The 20599-nt window shown below is 49.1% G+C and overlaps 1 protein-coding gene across 1 annotated transcript in view; it reads right to left on the bottom strand.

The window, feature by feature from the left end:
* Positions 1–478: 478 nt before the first annotated feature.
* The window catches only part of LOC116513285 (transcription factor COE3-like), a 77392-nt gene continuing 57271 nt past the window's right edge, over positions 479–20599 (bottom strand). Inside the window, exons 12-17 of the mRNA XM_032224302.1 lie at positions 18844–18932; positions 9376–9441; positions 5664–5841; positions 4324–4509; positions 1844–2017; positions 479–537 (exon numbers count right to left, since the gene is read on the bottom strand). Of these exons, the coding sequence (XP_032080193.1) occupies positions 479–537; positions 1844–2017; positions 4324–4509; positions 5664–5841; positions 9376–9441; positions 18844–18932 (752 nt within the window). The remainder of the gene's footprint in view (positions 538–1843; positions 2018–4323; positions 4510–5663; positions 5842–9375; positions 9442–18843; positions 18933–20599) is intronic.

The following is a 20599-nucleotide window of genomic DNA, read 5'->3' as shown; positions in this document are numbered from 1 at the left end:
GGAAGGAAGTTAGAAGAGAAAAAGGAAGGATGGATGAGACAGATGAAACAGAAGGAAGGGTAGGAAGAAGGAAGGAAGCAAGGGAGAAAAAGGCAAGAGAGAGGAAGGAAGGAAGGAAGGAAAAAGCAAGGAAAGAGAAAGCCAAGAAATAAAGATAAAAAGAGTTAGAAAAGTACAAAAAACTGCAGTAAAGACACACTTGAGACGCTATGAAGACAAGAGAAATATTCCTCTCCATAAAACACCTTATCCTGCAGATTTCCCCCATTTCCTTTCCTCATAGGAGAGATTTAAGGTGCTCTGAAGGAAGGGGATGGGGGCAGGGGGGAAAAAGCACCACAAGGAAATCCCTGGGAGGAAGCTGCTTCGTCTGGTAGCTCTTCAGCTTCGTGGAAAGGAGGTAGGGCAGTTCTTGGTGGACTTTGCTGAGTTGGAAACAACACTGTCCACGGAGGGTTTGGGGAAATTCAAATCTCCGTTACCGGTCAGCCCAGACAACAGACCGGTCCTCATTGAGGCCCCGCTTGGCTGAAAGCTCTTCATTTTGAAAACCAGGAGAGGAATTTCAGCTTTAGCTGCGCGAAAGAACATTTCAACGTTCCGCCAGCCTGACAGCCCTTTGGGGTGAAGAGGGGAGCCCCCCCCCCCAGCTTCTCCCCAAAAGTGTGTTTATTCCTGTCCATCTAGGACCCACTTTGGGGGCGATGGAAGATGCCTCTAGGGCAAATTCGACTTTCTTTCACGGAAAGGCTCTCTGCTTAGACATCTCATATTTTGTAATTATTATTTTTAAAAACCTAAAAAAAAAAATTCCTGGTTTACAACATGCCAAGGGTAGATTCTACTAGTGTTTTTCAACCTTGAGCACTTGAAGAGGGGTGGACTTCAACTCCCAGAATTCCCCAGCCAGCGCATGCATGCGCTGGCTGGGGAATTCTGGGAGTTGAAGTCCACCCCTCTTCAAGTGCCCGAGAGTCAGGCGTACAGCCATTTTTTTTTCTTTTGCCACACTTTCTATTATTCTGCTATGCCTTTTCTATGGTGGGAAAATGGGATTGTACGGAGTGAGATGATAGGTAGCCATAACAACATTCTTCCTAGAAAGCCAAGGCCATCCTTTGTCTCTGCACCTCTGCAACTGACCGGAACTGGATGGGTGGAAGCTGCCAGCATGGCAGTGGGAGATTGGACCATGGGATGGGCTTGTGGGTGTGGGGGCAAGATCTTGAACTTTCAACTGGGGGGGGGGGAAGCTTTCAGATTCCCAGATGTGCCAACGTGGCTCTCTTCATCAATTGGAACTTTGAGGAATCCTTTGCCTTGGACTCTGATTTAATTTTGGATGCTATTTGGAAGCCCTGACACCGAGGTTGAAAAACACTGTCCTAGATTATACAGGTAGTCCTCGACGTACGACCACAATGGAGCCCCAGGTTTCCGTTCTGAAGTGCCGCATTTCTTCAGTCAGCTCCACTTTACGACCGTTCTTGCCTCAGTTGTTAAGCGAATCACTGCAGTCGTTAAGTCGGTCCCCCGGTTGTTGAGTGAATCTGGCTTCCCCACGGACTTTGCTTGTCGGAAGGCCGCCACAGGGGACCACGCGACCCCGGGATACTAAAACCGTCATAAACACGAGTCGGTTGTGAAGCGTCTGAATTTTGACCATGTGGATGCTGCAATGGTCGTAAGTGTGAGAAACGACCATGTCGCTTTTACCAGTGCCACTAAGGCTTCGAACGGTCACTAAAGGCATTGTCGTAAGTCGAGGGCTACCTGTGCCATAAGGGTGAGATTGCAAGGGTCACCAGGGTGGGGAGTCTGGTTTGAAGAGAAGCCCACTTACCTTGCAGGCCGGTCCCGTTGGCGCTGGTGCAATTGGGGGGCGGGGAGGCCTGGGGCCGGACAACGGGGGCAAAGGCGCTTTTCTGCTTGACGGCCGAGATCATGTTGACCGGGGAGAAGGAGAAGACACCGGCGGGGGTGGAGGAAGCCCCCAGGGGTGGGCTCGATGGCATGACTGGGGGGCGGAGGGGAAAGAAGGATACACGTCAGTACAGCAGACGGGGGGGGGGGGGTGGGTGTCTCGAGTCCCAGGAAGGAAGGGGTCTGGCTTCCTCCTCCTCCTCTCTGCAAACCCCACAGTCTTCTAGCACTGATGATATAACCTAGGTGGGCTATGAAACGTCTGGAAGAAAACAACCAAGCTCAGAGAGCACCAAGGACCCCACAGTCGTCGTCTTCCTCCTCCTCCTCCTCCCCCTCCTCCTCCTTCTCTCTGCAACCCCACTCCCTTCTACAACTGATGGCGTTCCTTAGTTGGGTCATGAAACATCTGCAAGAAAACCACCAAGCTCAGAGAGCACCAAGGACCCCACAGTCTTTTTCCTCCTCCTCCTCCTCCTCCTCCTCCTCCTCCTCCTCCTCCTCCTCCTCCTCCTCCTCCTCCTCCTCCTCCTCCCTTCCTCCTCCTCCTCCTCCTCCTCCTCCTCCTCCTCCTCCTCCTCCCTGCAACCCCACTCCCTTCTACAACTGATGGCGTTCCCTAGTTGGGTCATGAAACATCTGCAAGAAAACCACCAAGCTCAGAGAGCACCAAGGACCCCACATCCCTCCTCCTCTTCCTCCTCCTCCTCCATCATCATCATCGTTCTGCACCATTATGCAAAAGTCCACCAAAGTCCTCTCTGGTGTCCGGTTTTGGGGACAGACTGGAGTCTTCTGGGGAGCTAGAATGAAATTTCCCAGACCAGGACTTTCCAGATCTTTGGTCTCTCCAGAAGAGATCCAAGTCCATTCAGAAGCTTCTTCCCTTGTATGAGTGGGTGATGGCCACTCATTCTCCCTCATCCCAACCCACCTCACAGGGTTGTTGTTGTCGCGGGGTTAATAGGAAGAGAAAGATGAGCTGGGATTTGAGGTTGGTCGCCTCAAATTATTTGTGAGAATAATAAGCAAAACAATCCAGCTCAGAAGAAAACAGATTCTTAGATTCTTAAAACCTCGCTTCAAGGAGAGATGTTTCACCACCGAGGTCGACACAGCCCTTGGCTCAGAAAACACCCCCAAATTTGCACAAAAGCATTAGAGGGTTCGGACATCGGCTTCCCCAGCAGCACAAAGCCGAGTCCTCGTCCCGATAAGCCCCCTTTTATTTAATTGACAGTGAACTCCAGCAAAGTCTTTCCTCTCCCACAGTCTCTCAAGATAGCTCACAATTAACGACCTTTCTCAGGCTTGGAGAGCGGCCAGGCCGAGATCTTTCAGACGCCGCAATACTTGGCAAAAATGCAGGAATGAACTAAATGCCTCCTGCAAACTCCACTCCCCTTTCGCTCTTCTTTTATTCCCTCTGGGAGGGGCCATTCACCGTCCACCTGTGGCCTCACTCCCAAGTCGACCCTTGTTCCTTAGCTGCTTCCTTCAGTCTGCGCCTGCGCACACTGGGAACAGGCTCCACCTGTTCTTCTGCCTCACTTGATGTCTGACTCTGAAACAGAGGTGGGTTGCTACCAGTTCGGGAGAACCGTTAGTGGAAATTGTGACTGGGTCGCCGAACTGAGAGACCGCCTCCTGCCGATTACCTCCCATAGACCGATTAGATCTCACAGGTTAGGTCTCCTCCGGATCCCATCTGCCAGCCAATGTCGGCTGGCGACTCCCCCGGGGGAGGGCCTTCTCTGTCGCAGCTTCAGCCCTTTGGAACGACCTCCCCATGGAGATCCGGACCCTTACTACCCTCCCGGCCTTCCGCAAAGCCACCAAGTCCTGGCTGCTCCAGCAGGCCGGGGGGCTTGTGAAACATCCAGCCCCACGGAAACTGTGAATGTTGTGTATTTTAAAGTGTTGTTTTGTTTATTTATCCCCCTTCCCTTGTTTATTGTAAGCCGCCCAGAATCCTTCGGGAGTGGGCGGCATACAAGACCAATAAACTCAAACTCAAACTCAACTGGTAGGGCCCGCAGGCTCGCCACGCCCACAAACTGGTTCCCTGGTCACCGTGGCATGTTTTTTTTTTGATAGTTTCAATGTTCTCCGCATGCGCAGATCTATTTTGCAAATTGGGCACGAACCGAACTGACAGTAACGCCAGCAGAAACCCACCTCTGCTCTGAAGGTAGTTATAACTGTCGGACGGCTCTGGGACCCCCTCTCCCTCCGACGCAGAACCCTCGTCAGAGCCTTCCCCAGACTACAAGACCGGCCCAGGTTTCCCTCCCCCTCCCCAACCGCCTCATTGTCACAACATTGTGTGGAATCCACAGCAAGTAATGAATCCAACTGGTGCCCAGTTGTTGGTCTCTACCACACAGCCCCGATACTCACTGGCATAGGGGGAGTTGGCAGTGGAGCCGTTGAGGAAACTGGGCGAGCCTGGAACCCCAAGACCAGTCATGGTGGCGCCTGCGTAGCCGTTCATGCTAGATGTGATCGTGTTGTAGTTACTCTGCTGCGGGGTGGAGCTGGGCACGTAGCTCCGGGGCGAGACGCTGCTTGCGCTGCGCGGGTATCCTGGAATTTCAGACGGAGAGAAAAATAATAAATAAATCAAAATACAGGTAGTCCTCCACTTACGGCAGTTCGTTTAGAGTTACAATGGCAGTGGGAAAAAAGGGACGCATTTTTCATACTCGGGAGCGTGGAAGTTTCCCTCCGATCAAAATTCGGACACTTGGCAACTGACCCGTATTTATGACACGCGATCCACTTTTGTGACTTTCTGAGGAGCAAAGTCAACAGGGAATCCAAACTCACTTAGCCGTGTAGCTAATTTTAGCGAATGCAAGGGTTCACTTAACAACGGTGGCAGGAAAAGTCGTAAAGGGGGGGGTAAAACCCGCTTCACCGATGTTTCACTGAGCGCGCATAAATTTTGGGCTCGGTTGCGGTCATAACTCAAGGCCACCTGTACTCTCTGACCCACAGGGAACTGGGGAGGAGAAGAACCCCCAGCAGATGGCGCTTAAGGTGGGCTGGCAAACGGAGCTTCCAGCTTTAGGAGTTGTCTACCCCCCCTTTCCACAGATTATTAGGAGGTTCATGCGATGGGCGTCATCAGCTGGGATGGCTCCAAGGACAGTAGTTGGCGTTCTCGACTTATGACCGCAACGGAGACCAAAATGTACGCCGTTGCAGTTGTCAAGCGAGATGCCCTCCGTGGCCGCCTCACTCAATGACTGCAATCCTGGCTCTCCCCATTGAAGCCATCGGAGAAAATTGCACATGGCAGTCACGCTGGCAACCCGACAAAACTTTGAACAAATTGCGGGGGCACCCAGATCGCCAACTTACGACCGGGCAGGGCAGGGGCACGACAACGGTCGTAAGTTCAAGTACCTATCAAACGTTCCTTCATTCAGCGGTCTCATCATAGCAATAGCAGTTAGACTTATATACCGCTTCATAGGGCTTTCAGCCCTGTCTAAGCGGTTTACAGAGTCAGCATATTTGCCCCCAACAACAATCCGGGTCCTCATTTCACCCACCTCGGAAGGATGGAGGGCTGAGTCAATCTTGAGCCGGTGAGATTAGAACCGCTGAACTGCAGCTAGCAGTCAGCTGAAGTGGCTGCAGTACTGCACTCTAACCACTGTGCCACCTCGGCTCTTATCATTTTGAACATTTGGGGAATGAAAGGTCGCTAAGTGAGGACTTCCTTGGCCTACCTTGTTCCGAGCCCTGAGTGGACTCGCTGATGTTGATGGCCAGCTGGCTCCCAAAGGAGTTGACGCCCATCATGCCCGAGTGCCCATGGTTCCCGGCCAGGGACGTCAGCTGGTTAGGGTTGCGCGGGACGCTGTACAAGGCTTCGGCGATATCGGCTGCCCGTTTCAAGATGATGTCCTGTTTGGGGGCGAGAGATCAGTCCACGTCATGGTGGTGGCGGCGGCTGCTCAGGACACTCCCTTTCCCAGCCTTGCAGTCCCTCCAAAGTGTCGGGAATGCCACTGGCTGGGGATGCTGGGTGTTGGAGTCCCAGCATATCCGGGAAGGGGTGCTGCACAATCCTTTCGGGCTCAAGCAGAGAGGATGGGAGAGCTAGAAGGGTGTCTGGGGAAAAAAAGAAGATTTTTTTCAAGGGCCCAAAGGGGGAAGGAGTTTGGACCAGGAAAGAGCCAGGTTCGAATCCTCCCTCAATATGGAAGGACCCTGGGAGAAGAAGACTTTTAGGTCAGCTTCAACCGCTGAGGGGAAAAACAGACTCAGCTGTCATGATCCCCTAATAAATCCACTAAAAGGCACGGAGGGGGCAATAGCAATAGCAGTTAGACTTATATACCGCTTCCTAGGGTTTTCAGCCCTCTCTAAGCGGTTTACAGAGTCAGCATATCGCCCCCAACAACAATCCAGGTCCTCATTTTACCCACCTCGGAAGGATGGAAGGCTGAGTCAACCTTTGAGCCGGTGAGATTAGAACCGCCGAACTGCAGATAGCAGTCAGCTGAAGTGGCCTGCAGTGCTGCACTCTAACCACTGTGCCACCTCGGCTCTTATCTATCTATCTATATCTATCATCTATCTATCTATGTATCTAGTATTTATCTATATCTATCTATCTATCTATCTATCTATCTATCTATCTATCTATCTATCTATCTATCCATCTATCTATCTATCATCTATCCATCTATCTATCTATCATCTATCTATCTATCTATCTATCTATCTATCTATCTATCTATCTATCAATAGCAATAGCAGTTAGACTTATATACCGCTTCATAGGGCTCTCAGCCCTCTCTAAGCGGTTTACAGAGTCAGCATATCGGCCCCACAGTCTGGGTCCTCATTTCACCCACCTCGGAAGGATGGAAGGCTGAGTCAACCTTGAGCCGGTCAGATTAGAACCGCTGAACTGCAGATCACAGTCAGCTGAATAGGAATCTGGAGCTGGAAAATGTCAGTTTTGCTCTAGTGGTTAAGGCATCAAGTTAGGAAAAAAAAAGGAGATGGTGAGTTCTAGTCCCACCTTAGGCACGAAAGGCATCTTGATGACTTTGGCCAAATCACCAGGAGACTGTGAGTTCTAGTCCCGCATTAGCCATGAAAGCCAGCTGGGGGGACTTTGGGTCTATCACCAGGAGACGGTGAGTTTCTATTTTTGCTTTAGGGCACAAAAGCCAATTAGAGCGAATCAGGAGAGTCAAGGAGAGAAGCAACGTGGAATTAAGGAGAAACTTCCTAAGAGTGAGGACCCTTAACCAGCGGAACAGCTTGCCACCAGAAGCTGTGGGTGGTCCCATCACCAGAGGCTTTCAAGAAGAGATTAGACAGCCATGTGTCTGGGACAGTAGAGGGTTTCCTGCATGAGCAGGGAGTTGGGCTAGAAGACCTCCGAGGTCCCTTCCAGCCCAAGGATTCTTCGTTCTAAAAAGATTGAAAGGGAATCTACTTTTCGGAAATCCCTTTTCCGCCTCAAATGGGGAGTTCGCATGGACAACCTTACCCCACTTTAAAGGCAACCCAGCTTAGCGTGGGGCACCACCCGGCAATTCCACCTTCTTAAGCGATGGACGTCACATGTAGCCAGGCCTCAACCCTTCTCACCTGCTTGGCCTGACCTGACACCTCCTCAGGATCACAGCTACATCCGCCCAGGTGTTTGGGAGCCATGACTGAGCTGTGAAAACACTGGCTGGACCTTGCATGGGGGTGGGGGGAAGGGGGGGTTAAGGAAGCAGGGAGCTGTTCGAAGCCGGTTACTTAATCGCCCTGGAATTCCTGATGACAAACAGATGTTGGCTTGGGAGCCAGATGTTTGTGGGCGCCCAGCCAGAGCAGTGCAAAGTTCTGGGGAAAACACTCTCTCTCTCTCTCTGTCTCTCTCTGTCTCTGTCTCTCTCTCTCTGTCTCTCTCTCTGTGTCTCTCTGTCTCTCTCTCTCTGTCTCTCTCTCTGTGTCTCTCTGTCTCTCTCTCTGTCTCTCGCTCTGTGTCTCTCTGTCTCTCTCTCTCTCTCTGTCTCTCTCTCTCTGTCTCTCTCTGTCTCTGTCTCTCTCTCTCTCTCTGTCTCTCTCTCTCTGTCTCTGTCTCTCTCTCTCTCTTTGTGTGTTTGTGTTTGTATGTATGTGTGTGTGTTGAGGGTAGCAAGCAAGATCCAAGAAATGGAAATAATTATCTGCACAGATAAAGAACGGGGGTGGGTGGGTGGGAGAGATATTGGATTTCTGGGAATCTTGGGATCTTGCATCAAAAACAAGTGTCTTCACATCTGCAGGTCCACAGCTGGATTTGCAAGTTGGGGTGTGTTTCATGTGTTTGCAGCCAGCTGGAGCTGGGGAATGAATCTTCTGCAGAAGGTCCTTGTCCAACCTGGGGGCCTGAGGCATGGTGGGAATTTGTAGTCTAGCAAGGTTGGAAGGTTCCAGGTGGGAAAAGGTTGGGATTTCTGTGTCCCAAGGAGGTATCTTGGTAGCTTTGCCTGTTTCGCCCAGGTATGGTTGCAAAAAACTCAGATAACCTCCAGGTGGCCTTAAAAAGATCCAGAGAAATAATTCCCTCTGGTCTTGGAGGCCATCTCTGGTGGCCCAACTTCCATCCCTTACCTTCACCAGGTATAGCTGACAAAACCCAGAGATCCTCGATGTAGATCCTTGGTTAACCAGGAACAAGTTGAACCACGACAACCGAATTTCTTTCCTTTTTGGTTGGAAAGCAAATTCCACCTTATTTCAGTACCTTTCATGCCTAAAGCAGGACTAGAACTCACTGTCTCCTGGTGGGGGCCCCAAAGTCACCCAGATGGCTTTCATGCTGAAGACGGCACTAGAACTCAATCTCTCTCTGGGTGATTGGCCCAAAGTCACCCAGCCTGATTTCATGCCTAAGGCAGGACTAGAACTCACTGTCTCCTGGTGACTGGCCCGAAGTCACCCAGCTGGCTTTCATGCCTAAGGCAGGACTAGAACTCACCGTCTCCTGGTCACTGAGCCAAAGTCTCCCAGTTGGCTTTGTGCCTAAGGCAGGACTAGAACTCACCGTCTCCTGGTTTTTGGCCTGGCGCCTTCAGCACTATGCCAAACTGGCTCTCTTTGTATGACTTAGGAGCTATGTGCCATATGGAAAATTAAAATAATAAAACAAAACAAAAAACAAATTAAATAAAAATAAAACGATTTATAAGGAGGGGTGGAATCCCCAGGTATGTGGACTTGCTAAGTTTGAGTCAGAGCCTGGTTGTTTCATCCATTCAGACCTGATGGACCAAGAAGACAGCGATGGACCACTAAACATCATTGGGGCATCGGTTAACTAGACCCATGAATGACCATGAACAACCCTGCCCTGATGTTCACCAGATGTTAAACCAAAGTGGGATGTTGCTGGCCTCCCTCTGCTCTTCCCCAATGCCGGGGGTGGGGGAGGGTAGTGAGACTTACTTGGTTATTGTGGGGCATCCCATACAAAGCCTCCACCAGATCGGCTGCTCTTTTCAGCAGGACTTCCTATGGGAGAGAGACACGGCTGAGATAAATACCTTGTTAACAAACCCTGTTAAAGAAGAACGCTTTTGATGGGAAATAACTCCAGAGGGTTGAACAAACCAGCTTGCTCCAACTTCATTAAATTAAAATTAACTTAATTAAAGCTTAATCGATCAGCTTAATTCCAACCTGGGATTAAGGAGAAATTCCCTGACAAGTGAGAACAATGTACCAGTGGAACAGCCTGCCACCAGAAGTTGTGGGTGTGCTGCATCGCTGGAGGTTTTTAAGAAGAGACTGGACAGCCAGTTGTCTGAAATGGTATAGTGTCTCCTGCTTGAGCAGTGGGTTGGGCTAGAAGACCTCCAAGGTCCCTTCCAACTCTATCCTGATTGATTGATTGAGATCAGAAAAGTCCAATTAAGCTGTAAAGCAGGAGTGTCCAATTTTGGTGACTTTAAAACCCGCGGACATTCTGGGAGTTGAAGTCCACAGGTCTGAAAGTCACCAAAATTGGACACTCCTGCTGTAAAACAGAATTCATGGAACAGCTTGAAATAAAGAGAAAAAAAAAACCATTAGCGGTTTTGGAGGGTCAGCTGTTCACACGATCTAGCAGGCCACCCTTCTTCCTCTCCTGGAGACCTTCCAGACACGTTGCGCTCCCTCTCTGATCATCCTAGAGTTCCTGGCCAAAACATCTGGCAGGCATCCAGCGGCCGGAAGGGTTCTTTGCAAAGATCGGACAGCTGTGGAGACCGTCGGATGCATTCAGTACATCACAACGAGACCAACGCTTTGTGTGCATTTCGACAGGGGGACGCCACCCCCCCCACGACCCCAGGGCGTCCGCCTACGATATTGGCCCTCGGCAACTCCATCTGGTGATGATGGGATCTTTCCTTGGGCCCTTCCTCTTGCCAAAAACTGGGCCCAGGCGCCTTCTCTAACTTCTGCATTCCAAGAATCAGGATGGAGTTTATGGCTTGGGGTGTGGCTGTTACGATTTGTGGTGGAACACAGCAGCTCATCAAAGCTCCACTTGTATTCCGCTCCCCCCCCCCCACCTCCCGAACCGAAGTTTATCAACGTGGGAGAGGAATTGAATGCATCCGGAGGCGGCCTTGGCAGTGTTGACCGAGAAGGGTTGCCAACAATTCTTCCAATTTCAAGGATTGTTCTTGATGTTGTTGTTGTTGTGTGAGGTGGTTGTCTATGGTTGGATCACAAAGCCATCGCTTTGCTTGGATGGAAACCAGCTGAAAAATTGTGGGGGCTATGCAAATTTTTCTTCCTCCCCCGCCTCCTGTCTCTTCCTCCTCCTCTTCCTCCCTCTGCCTTTTCCTGCTCCTCCTGCTCCTTGTTTCTCTTCTTCTTCTTCCTCCTCCTCTTCCTCTTTCTTTTCTTCCTTTTCTTCCTCCTCCCCCTTTCATTCCTCCTCCCCTGCCTTTTCCTGCTCCTCTTCCTCCTCCTCCGCCTTTTCCTGCTCCTACTCCTCTTTCTCCTCCTCCTCTTCCCCCTCCTCCTCAGTCCAGGGAGTATAAACTTGTACACTGTCCAGAGTCCCTCTTTGAGGGAGATTGGTAGTTGGGTAGTATGAAATATAATTAGATTAGATAGATAGATAGATAGATAGATAGATAGATAGATAGATAGATAGATAGATAGATAGATAGAGACAGACAGACAGACAGACAGACAGACATATATATTTAGAGATAGATAGATAGATAGATAGAAAGAAATAAAAAGAGATGCAGAGAGAAAAATAAATAGTGATATAGATAGATAGATAGATAGATAGATAGACAGACAGACAGACAGACAGACAGACATACATACATACATACATACATACATACATACATACATATATATATATTTAGAGATAGATAGATAGATAGATAGGTAGGTAGGTAGGTAGGTAGGTAGGTAGATAGAAATAAAAAGAGATGCAGAGAGAAGAAGAAATTGTGAGATAGATAGATAGATAGATAGATAGATAGATAGATAGATAGATAGATAGATAGATAGATAGATAGGCAGGCAGGCAGGCAGGCAGGCAGGCAGGCAGGCAGGCAGGCAGGCAGGCAGGCAGGCAGGCAGGCAGGCAGGCAGGCAGGCAGGCAGGCAGGCAGGGATGATAGACTGAGCTGTGGCATAACAGGGTCTAATTGCAGATACAGGTAGTCCTCGACTTAACAACCATTCATTTAGAGACTCTTTTGACTTTGCTTGTCGCAAAACGGCTGGAAGGTCAGAAAGAAGGGTGATCGCATGAGCCCCCCCCCCAGTTGCCAAGTGCCCAACTTTTGATCAGGTGACCCTGGGGATGCTGCGCCAGTTGCAAAGTGTGAGGACACCTTTGGGACAACCAGTTGGCCCGCTCATTTTCCAGGCTCGCCGTGACTCTGTCGCTAAACACATGGCTGTAAGGCGAGGACTCCCTGTAACCCTGTTTGCGAGAAGGAACACCATCGCTGGACAATTCCCTGGCACAGGTTGGAAAGGTTTTGGTCCTGAGCTCGATCCCCCACCACCACCCACTGCCCACCCGCTCCACTTTTCCTTCCCCCGGCTTCCTGACAACCGAGAGACCAACCGGCCGGCTCTCCGGACCGTACATCAGGATCTCAAGGCTATTGGATAGCTGTCAAGGCTAAGTGGCAACCATCACGGCCACTTGCTCTTCTGCCTTCGGCAATCTCTCCCCGATCAATACCGTAATGGAGCAGGGAGGGGGGGAGGGAGGCTGCCGGCCCTTTTCGGCACACTGAGCCCCCACCCCCACCCCCACCCTCGCGTGAAGGCGGTGACACAAAGCCGGGGAGGGGCCTTGAGAGGAAACAGCAGCAAGACAATCTTCCCCCCTGCGCACTCCAGGTTTGCCATTCACCCAGCACCCCACAACGTCTCAGAGTCGGATTCACACATCCCTTTTCAGGGGCGGGGGAGCAGGGATGGAGAGGGTCCAGCGCTTCAAACCTCAGCAATAGCAATAGCAGTTGGACTTATATACCGCTTCATAGGGCTTTCAGCCCTCTCTAAGCGGTTTACAGAGTCAGCATATCGCCCCCAACAATCCGATAGATAGATAGATAGATAGATAGATAGATAGATAGATAGATAGATAGATAGACAGACAGACAGACAGACAGACAGACAGACAGACAGATAGATAGATAGATGATAGATAGATGATAGATAGATAGATAGATAGATAGATAGATAGATAGCAATAGCAGTTAGACTTATATACCGCTTCATAGGGCTTTCAACCCTCTCTAAGCGGTTTACAGAGTCAGCATATTGCCCCCAACAATCCGATAGATAGATAGATAGATAGATAGATAGATAGATAGACAGACAGACAGACAGACAGAGATATAGAGATAGATAGACAGATAGATAGATAGATGATAGATAGATAGATAGATAGATAGATAGATAGATAGATAGCAATAGCAATAGCAATAGCAGTTAGACTTATATACCGCTTCATAGGGCTTTCAACCCTCTCTAAGCGGTTTACAGAGTCGGCATATTGCCCCCAACAATCCGATAGATAGATAGATAGATAGATAGATAGATAGATAGATAGATAGATAGATAGATAGATAGATAGATAGATAGACAGACAGACAGACAGACAGACAGAGATATAGATAGATAGATGGATAGATAGATGATAGATAGATAGATAGATAGATAGATAGATAGATAGATAGATAGATAGATAGCAATAGCAGTTAGACTTATATACCGCTTCATAGGGCTTTCAACCCTCTCTAAGCGGTTTACAGAGTCAGCATATCGCCCCCAACAATCCGATAGATAGATAGATAGATAGATAGATAGATAGATAGATAGATAGATAGATAGCAATAGCAATAGCAATAGCAATAGCAGTTAGACTTATATGCCGCTTCATAGGGCTTTCAGCCCTCTCTAAGGGGTTTACAGAGTCAGCATATTGCCCCCACAGTCTGGGTCCTCATTTCACCCACCTCGGAAGGATGGAAGGCTGAGTCAACCTTGAGCCGGTGAGATTAGAACCGCTGAACTGCAGATAACAGTCAGCTGAAGTGGCCTGCAGTGCTGCACCCTAACCACTGCGCCACCTTGGCATGTTTAAGATGGGGGGGAGGGTCTTCAACTCCCAGAATCCATGGGTGAAATGCTACCTGTTCGGACCTGTTCGCCCGAAGTGGTAGTAAAAAGTAATTCTGACGGATCAGCGCCTGAGGTGCGCATGCACAGAAGTGCGTGTTTGGTTGCCCCCCACCCCAACATGAAGCAAACCAGTAGCAGACTTCAGAGCACTTCACCCCTCCCAGAATCAATAGGGATTCATTTAATGACTGTGTGACTCACTTAATAAGTGATCTGCTTAAGAACGTACAACCAATTTCGTTGCATTTAAGTACGATGACAAAAAAGATTATACTTACTTATACTTAGGGGGGCATAAAAGTGATAACCTTAGGGCCACTAACTTAATAAACGCCTTGCTTAGCGACAGGAATTCTTGGCGAGGAGAACCTGTATTTCATCTGTAAGTCTTTAACACTGGAAGCCTTTAAGAAGATGTTGGATAGCCATTTGTCTGAAACAGTATAGGGTTTCCTGCCTAGGCAGGGGGTTGGACTAGAGGACCTCCAAGGTCCCTTCCAACTCTGCTATTGTATTGTATTGTATTGTATTGAATATCTGAGGTTGAAGTGGGATTTAGGAAACGGGATCAGTTTTCCATCATCCCCTTCCTCCCCGCCTCCCCAGTTTTTTCCTGGCCTCATGTGTACGATTTGTGTGCGTTCTGACAGGCCGGCGTTGAAAGCCCCATCGGGTACCAAAAAGGAATCTTGACCTCTCATGAGGACTAGAAACTTGACCTTGCTGTCTGAACGATGCACCGTCCCACAAGCCGCACATTCCACAAGCAATCCTCGACTTATGACTACCAGCGAGGCCAGAATTTACACTGCTAAGTGAGACACTTTGGTTAAGTGAGTTTTGCCTCATTTTATGACTTTTCTCACCACCGTTGTTAAGTGAATAGCTGCGGCTGATAAAGAGAGCCACTCGGTTGTTAAGCGAATCCGACTTCCCCCATTGACTTTGCTTGTGGCCACAGGGGATGACGTGGCCCCAGGGAGGCTGAGACCGTCATAAATACGAGTCGGCTGCCAAGCGTCTGAATTTTGATCACGTGATGGGGGGGGGGGATGCTGTGACGGTCGTTAAGTGTGAAAATTGGCCCTAAATCACTCGTTTCAGTGCCGTTGCAACTTCGAACGGTCACTAAATGAACGGTTGTAAGTCAAGGACCACCTGTATTCCTGGATACAACGTTCGATGTTTGCAGCACAACAATCACACAGCCAAATGGGAAGTTTCAAGGGTTCTGTGGTTTGCAAGGGAGATTTTTTTCCTCCCTGGAGAGAGAAAAACACACACACACACACCCCTCCCTTTCTTTTGCATCCCTCCAAAGTTGTGTACACAGACATGCGCTTGCGCAACACACACATGGGCAGAATGGCTCTGTTGACAGTCTCACATGAGGAGATGGTGTGCGTGTGTGTGTGTGAGAGAGAGAGAGAGACAAGCTGCTTAACTATGATGAATGAGCAGCCCAGCCTGGCTGCCCCCTCCGAGCCTTGGCTAAAGGAGAGTCAGATCCCAACTGGATGAACCGATTCGGCTTTTTTCTTTTACAATTCACTATATGAAGCAGACGGTGAGAAGGATGAGGCCAGAGAATGAATTCCTTCCCTCCCTCCCTCCTTCTCTCCTTCCTTCCTTCCTCCCTTCCTCATTCCCTCCTTTATCCTTCCTTCCTTCCCACCATCCCTCCCATCTATCTCCTTCCTTCCTTCCTTCCTTCCTTCCTTCCTTCCTTCCTTCCTCATTCTCTCCTTTATCCTTCCTTCCTTCCTACCATCCCTCACATCTCCTTCCTTCCATCTATCCATCCATCCCTGTCTTCTTCTCCTACCCTCCATCCCTTCCATCTATCTCCTCTCGTCCTTCCTTCCCTCATTTTCTCCTTACTCCCATCCCTTCCATCTATCTCCTTCCTTCCTTCCATCTATCCATCCATCCCTGTCTTCTTCGCCTACCCTCCATCCCTTCCATCTATCTCCTCTCGTCCTTCCTTCCCTCATTTTCTCCTTACTCCCATCCCTCCCATCTACCTCCTTCCTTCCTTCCTTCCTTCCTTCCTTCCTCATTCTCTCCTTTATCCTTCCTTCCTACCATCCCTCACATCTCCTTCCTTCCATCTATCCATCCATCCCTGTCTTCTTCTCCTACCCTCCATCCCTTCCATCTATCTCCTCTCGTCCTTCCTTCCCTCATTTTCTCCTTACTCCCATCCCTTCCATCTATCTCCTTCCTTCCTTCCATCTATCCATCCATCCCTGTCTTCTTCGCCTACCCTCCATCCCTTCCATCTATCTCCTCTCGTCCTTCCTTCCCTCATTTTCTCCTTACTCCCATCCCTCCCATCTATCTCCTTCCTTCCTTCCTTCCTTCCATCCCTGTCTTCTTCTCCTACCCTCCATCCCTTCCATCTATCTCCTCTCGTCCTTCCTTCCCTCATTTTCTCCTTACTCCCATCCCTCCCATCTATCTCCTTCCTTCCTTCCTTCCTTCCTTCCATCCCTGTCTTCTTCTCCTACCCTCCATCCCTTCCATCTATCTCCTCTCGTCCTTCCTTCCCTCATTTTCTCCTTACTCCCATCCCTCCCATCTATCTCCTTCCTTCCTTCCTTCGTTCCTTCCTTCCTTCCTTCCATCGATCCCTCTCTCTCTTTTTTCCTCATTTGTTCCATCCCTCCCATCTATCTCTTCTTGTCTTCCTTCCTTCCTTCGTTCCTTCCTTCCTTCCTTCCTCAAAATTAGCTCCAAATTGGAGATTTATATAATTTTCTTAAAACATGCTTTTTAGAATTTTGCAAGCTCTGCAACTTAGGAGGTAGTCATGAAAGCTGCAGTCATCACATCCTTAATTCTTCCTCTTCCCCCTCCTCCTCTTTTTCTTCTTCCTCCCCCTCCTCCTCCTCTTCCACCTCTTCTCCTCCTCTTTCTTCTCCCCCCCTTTCCCTCAACATATAACTAACTCAATTCACACCAATTGTCCACATTTCATCTGCCCCCAAAGAATTCAGGCCAACACATGAATGAGACAAAGAGCCTCCATATACACAGTCTGTCTACCTCAAGAACCACCTCACCTGCGGCATCTACTGTTGTATTCCATTAAGTCCCTCCTGGGGAGGAAGCTGTGCCTGTTTCCCTCTCAGCACATCTAATCGTGAAAGTAAATTAACTTGGATAAAAAGGCTCTTTATTCCGGAGACCGACAGCCTATGCGGGGAGGGGGGGAGCTTCTTAGAAGGAGACCCCAGACTCCCTGATGTGGCTGAAAAGGGGGTGGGAGGAAGGAGAGAATGGAGAGTGTTTTTTGGGGGGTTATGTTCAGTGTGGAGTGGTGGGAGGTTTCTGGGCCCTCCCAGGCATGGGGCACTGAGCCCCCCTCCCCAAAATCAGTGACGGAGAATTCATGTGGGCAAACAGCCCCTTCAGCGGCTCCAGCAGCATCCGTGTCAAGCCATGATTAATGGCTCCAATTTGGCGGCTGCCTTCAGCTGTCACTCCCCATCCGAAGCCCTCTCTTGCCGCCAGCTGCTCTCTGCCCAGAGGCATTGGCCGGATTTACCAAGGACGAGCAAGAGGCACCCGGCCACCCAGCAGGAGCCCAGCGGTGCCCTCATGCCGGGGGATGGGTGCCAAATTCTCCTCCTCCGGCCTCGAGGAAGCGCGGGTTGGCCTCCACGCCATCCGGCTTCCCTCCCGGAAGTCCCTTTAAGGACCTCAAGCAGTCACTGGGTTGGGTCCTTCTGGGCCTTTTCCACGGTGTGTGTGTGTGTGTGTGTGTGTGTGTGTGGTGACGTCCCTTGAGGCTTGTGATGCCCAGTGCGTCCTTCTGATCCCTTTGCATTGCATGCACATATGTTTCTGCAAGTGTGTCCTTTGCTTTGAGGCGCATCAAGGAGTGATGAGGAGTGTGAAATTCTGGGCCCTTGCGTGCTGCGCATGTATGTGTGTGCACAGGTGTGTTGGTGTGTGCACATGTGTTTGGGTGTGTTGCGTGTGGGGTGGGGGAGATGTGGTTTCCAAACCATCCCAGTGCTCAGAGTTTGCGGTTTTGCTGAGAAACTGAGGAATGAAAACACTGCAAACTATTGGGTTTACAGGTGGTCCTCGTCTTACAACATTCATTCCAAGTTACAATGGCACTGGGAAAAGTGACTTATGACCGTTTCTCCCACTTATGACCATTGCAGCATCCCTGGGTCACGTGATCAAAATTGAGACGCTTGGCAAATGGCTCATATTTACGACGGTTGCAATGTCCTGGGGTCACTTTTGCGACCCTCCTGGCAAGTCAATGGATTCGCTTAACAACCAGGTTACTAACTTACCAACTGCAATGATTCGCTTAACAGCTGTGGCAAGAAAAGTTGTAAAACGGGGGTCGAACTCACTTAACCAATGTCTCACTTAACAACAGAAATTCTGGGCTCCATTGTGTATTGACCTTTGATCTTTAATCGCGCCCTGCGGTCACTTTGATTCTATCTTTGCAACTGGCAAGCTCACTTTTTTTGTGTGTGTGTGCCAAAACTCCCCTACAATAAAAGAAAAAATAGAGGAAAACTTTTCAATGCTTCCACTAGTAACCACAACGACACAACTCCTTGTCGATGACAAACCCAACCAGCTGATAAAGAAGAAAACCAGGTTTCCTAAATATTTCATCTTCTGTGGTTTGATCATCAGAAAATTGAAAAAAAACCCCTATAATTGTTATTTAACGTATGTCAATTCATATCATTTTTCCGCCTCTATATTTTACATTTTGATATTTTCTCATCCCCCCTCCCCCTATTTTAATCATGTGTCATCTGAGATATTTATTTCATGTTTTCTCCCTTTTTCTTTCTATTTATATCTTTTTTTTCGAGCCACTCGTAAAACCGCCCCCATCATGTCCTGTAGGACACTGATTCCTCCTTGTCCTTTATTCTCAACGTCAACATGTTCATTTCTGCACCATCTATAATATCTTCTTCATTACCTCCCCTTCCGATGGGATTTTGTCTGCTTCCCAGTTTTGTGCAAATAACAATTATAAGAATGTATATCTAAGAATGAATTTGAAAGGAAAAATAAAAAAAACTTTTTACAAAAAGAAGAAAGAAAATTGAAAAAAAACCCAAAGTAAACTCCTGCTTGGTGTGGAAATGAAAACCGGGAGCCACACGCAGCGGGTCTCCCACAAAGCATCGTGTTCGACACCTCGACGCAACGCCGAGACGCTTAAGGGAAGTGGGAGGAGGGGGGGTCGTTTCCTACCTTTGGTAAGCGTTCGGGGTCTCCGGGGTGTCGCGGAATCACCTTCTGTAGGCGCTGAAACCCATAATCGATTGTTGGCTCGTTCAGGGCTACGCGGGGAAAGAAGGAAGGCATCAGATTTGCAGAGTGCAAAGAACACATGAACAGATTGACAGAGTTAAGGAAGGGACCTTGGAGGCCATCTAGTCTAACACCCCCCCCCAATCCAAGCAGGAGACCCTGCATCATTTCTGACAGAGGGCGGTCCAATCTCTTCTTGAAAGCCTCCAGGGATGAAGCTCCCACAACTTCTGAAGGCAACTTCTGTTCCATGGGTTGATTGTTCTCATTGTCAGGAAATTCCTCCTTTTTTCTAGGTTGAATCTCTCCTTGGTCAGTTTCCATCTATCGTTCCTTCTCTGGCCTTCGGGTGCTTTGGAAAATAGTTTGACTCCCCTCCTCTCTGTGGAAGCCTCACAGATATTGGAAGGCTGCTCTCCTGTCTCCCCTGGTCCTTCTCTTCCCTAGACTAGCCAGGCCCAGTTCCTGCAACCGTTCATCGCATGTTTTAGCCTCCAGTCCCCTAATCCTCTTTCTTGCTCTTCTCTGCACTCTTTCCAGAGTCTCTAATTCCATCCGCCGGCCAGTGTCGACTGGCGACTACCCGGAGGAGGGCCTTCTCTGTGGCTGCTTCGACCCTCTGGAACGAACTCCCCGTGGAGATTCGAACCCTCACCACCCTCCAGGCCTTCCGCAAAGCCCTTAAAACCTGGCTGTCCCGACAGGCCTGGGGCTAAAGAGCTGTTGCCCCCGTCTCGAATGGTATGACTGTTGTGTGTTTTAAATTATGCATTGTTTTGTGTTGTTGTCAAACTGTCTGTATCCCCCCCTTCCCTTGTTTGAGTTGTGAGCCGCCCTGAGTCCCCTTAGGGAAAAGGGCGGCATACAAATGAAATAAAACTCTAAACTCTATACCATTTTTATAGTGTGGAGACCAAAACTGGATGCAGTACTCTAGGTGTGGCCTTACTAAGGCTTTATAGAGTGGAATTAGTACCTCGGTTGTATCCCTCTTGTTAATGCAATTTAGGATTGCATCGGCTTTTTTGGCTGCCGCTGCACACTGCTGGCTCGTGTTTTCTAAGTTGTCTGTTAAGACTCCAAGATTCGAGGTGGCGCAGTGGTTAAATGCAGCACTGCAGGCTACTTCAGCTGACAGCAGTTCAGCAGTTCGGCTGTTCAAATCCCACCAGGCTCAAGGTTGACTCAGCCTTCCATCCTTCCGAGGTGGGTGAAATGAGGACCCGGATTGTTGTTGGGGGCGATATGCTGACTCTGTAAACCGCTTAGAGAGGGCTGAAAGCCCTATGAAGCGGTATATAAGTCTAACTATTGCTTGCTTGCTATTCCCCTCCCAGTCCCTGCTATTGAGCCTGGTTTTCACCCAGTCTATATGTGTCCTTTCGGTTTTTCTTACCTAAATGTAAGACTTTACTTTTCTCTGCATTGAATTTCATTTTTGTTAGATCAAGTAGTGTTCAAACTTGCAACGGTTCATTTAGTGACCGTTACAAGTTACAATGGCAGTGGGGGAAAAAAACACGACTCAATGACATTTTCTCATTTTAAACCGTAGTTTTTTTGTCTCTGGAACTTGGTGTTTTGATACTTGGCCCAAGGGCTGATCAATAAAGATTGATTGATTGACAGTTTCTCGCACGGTGGTTGCTGCACCCCCCCCCTGCGGTCACATGATCAAAATCCAGACGCTTGGCAA

The sequence above is a fragment of the Thamnophis elegans genome, chromosome 9, assembly GCF_009769535.1.
Source record: "Thamnophis elegans isolate rThaEle1 chromosome 9, rThaEle1.pri, whole genome shotgun sequence".
NCBI classification, from domain to species: domain Eukaryota; kingdom Metazoa; phylum Chordata; class Lepidosauria; order Squamata; family Colubridae; genus Thamnophis; species Thamnophis elegans.
This window is presented reverse-complemented; position numbering and strand designations above follow the sequence as displayed.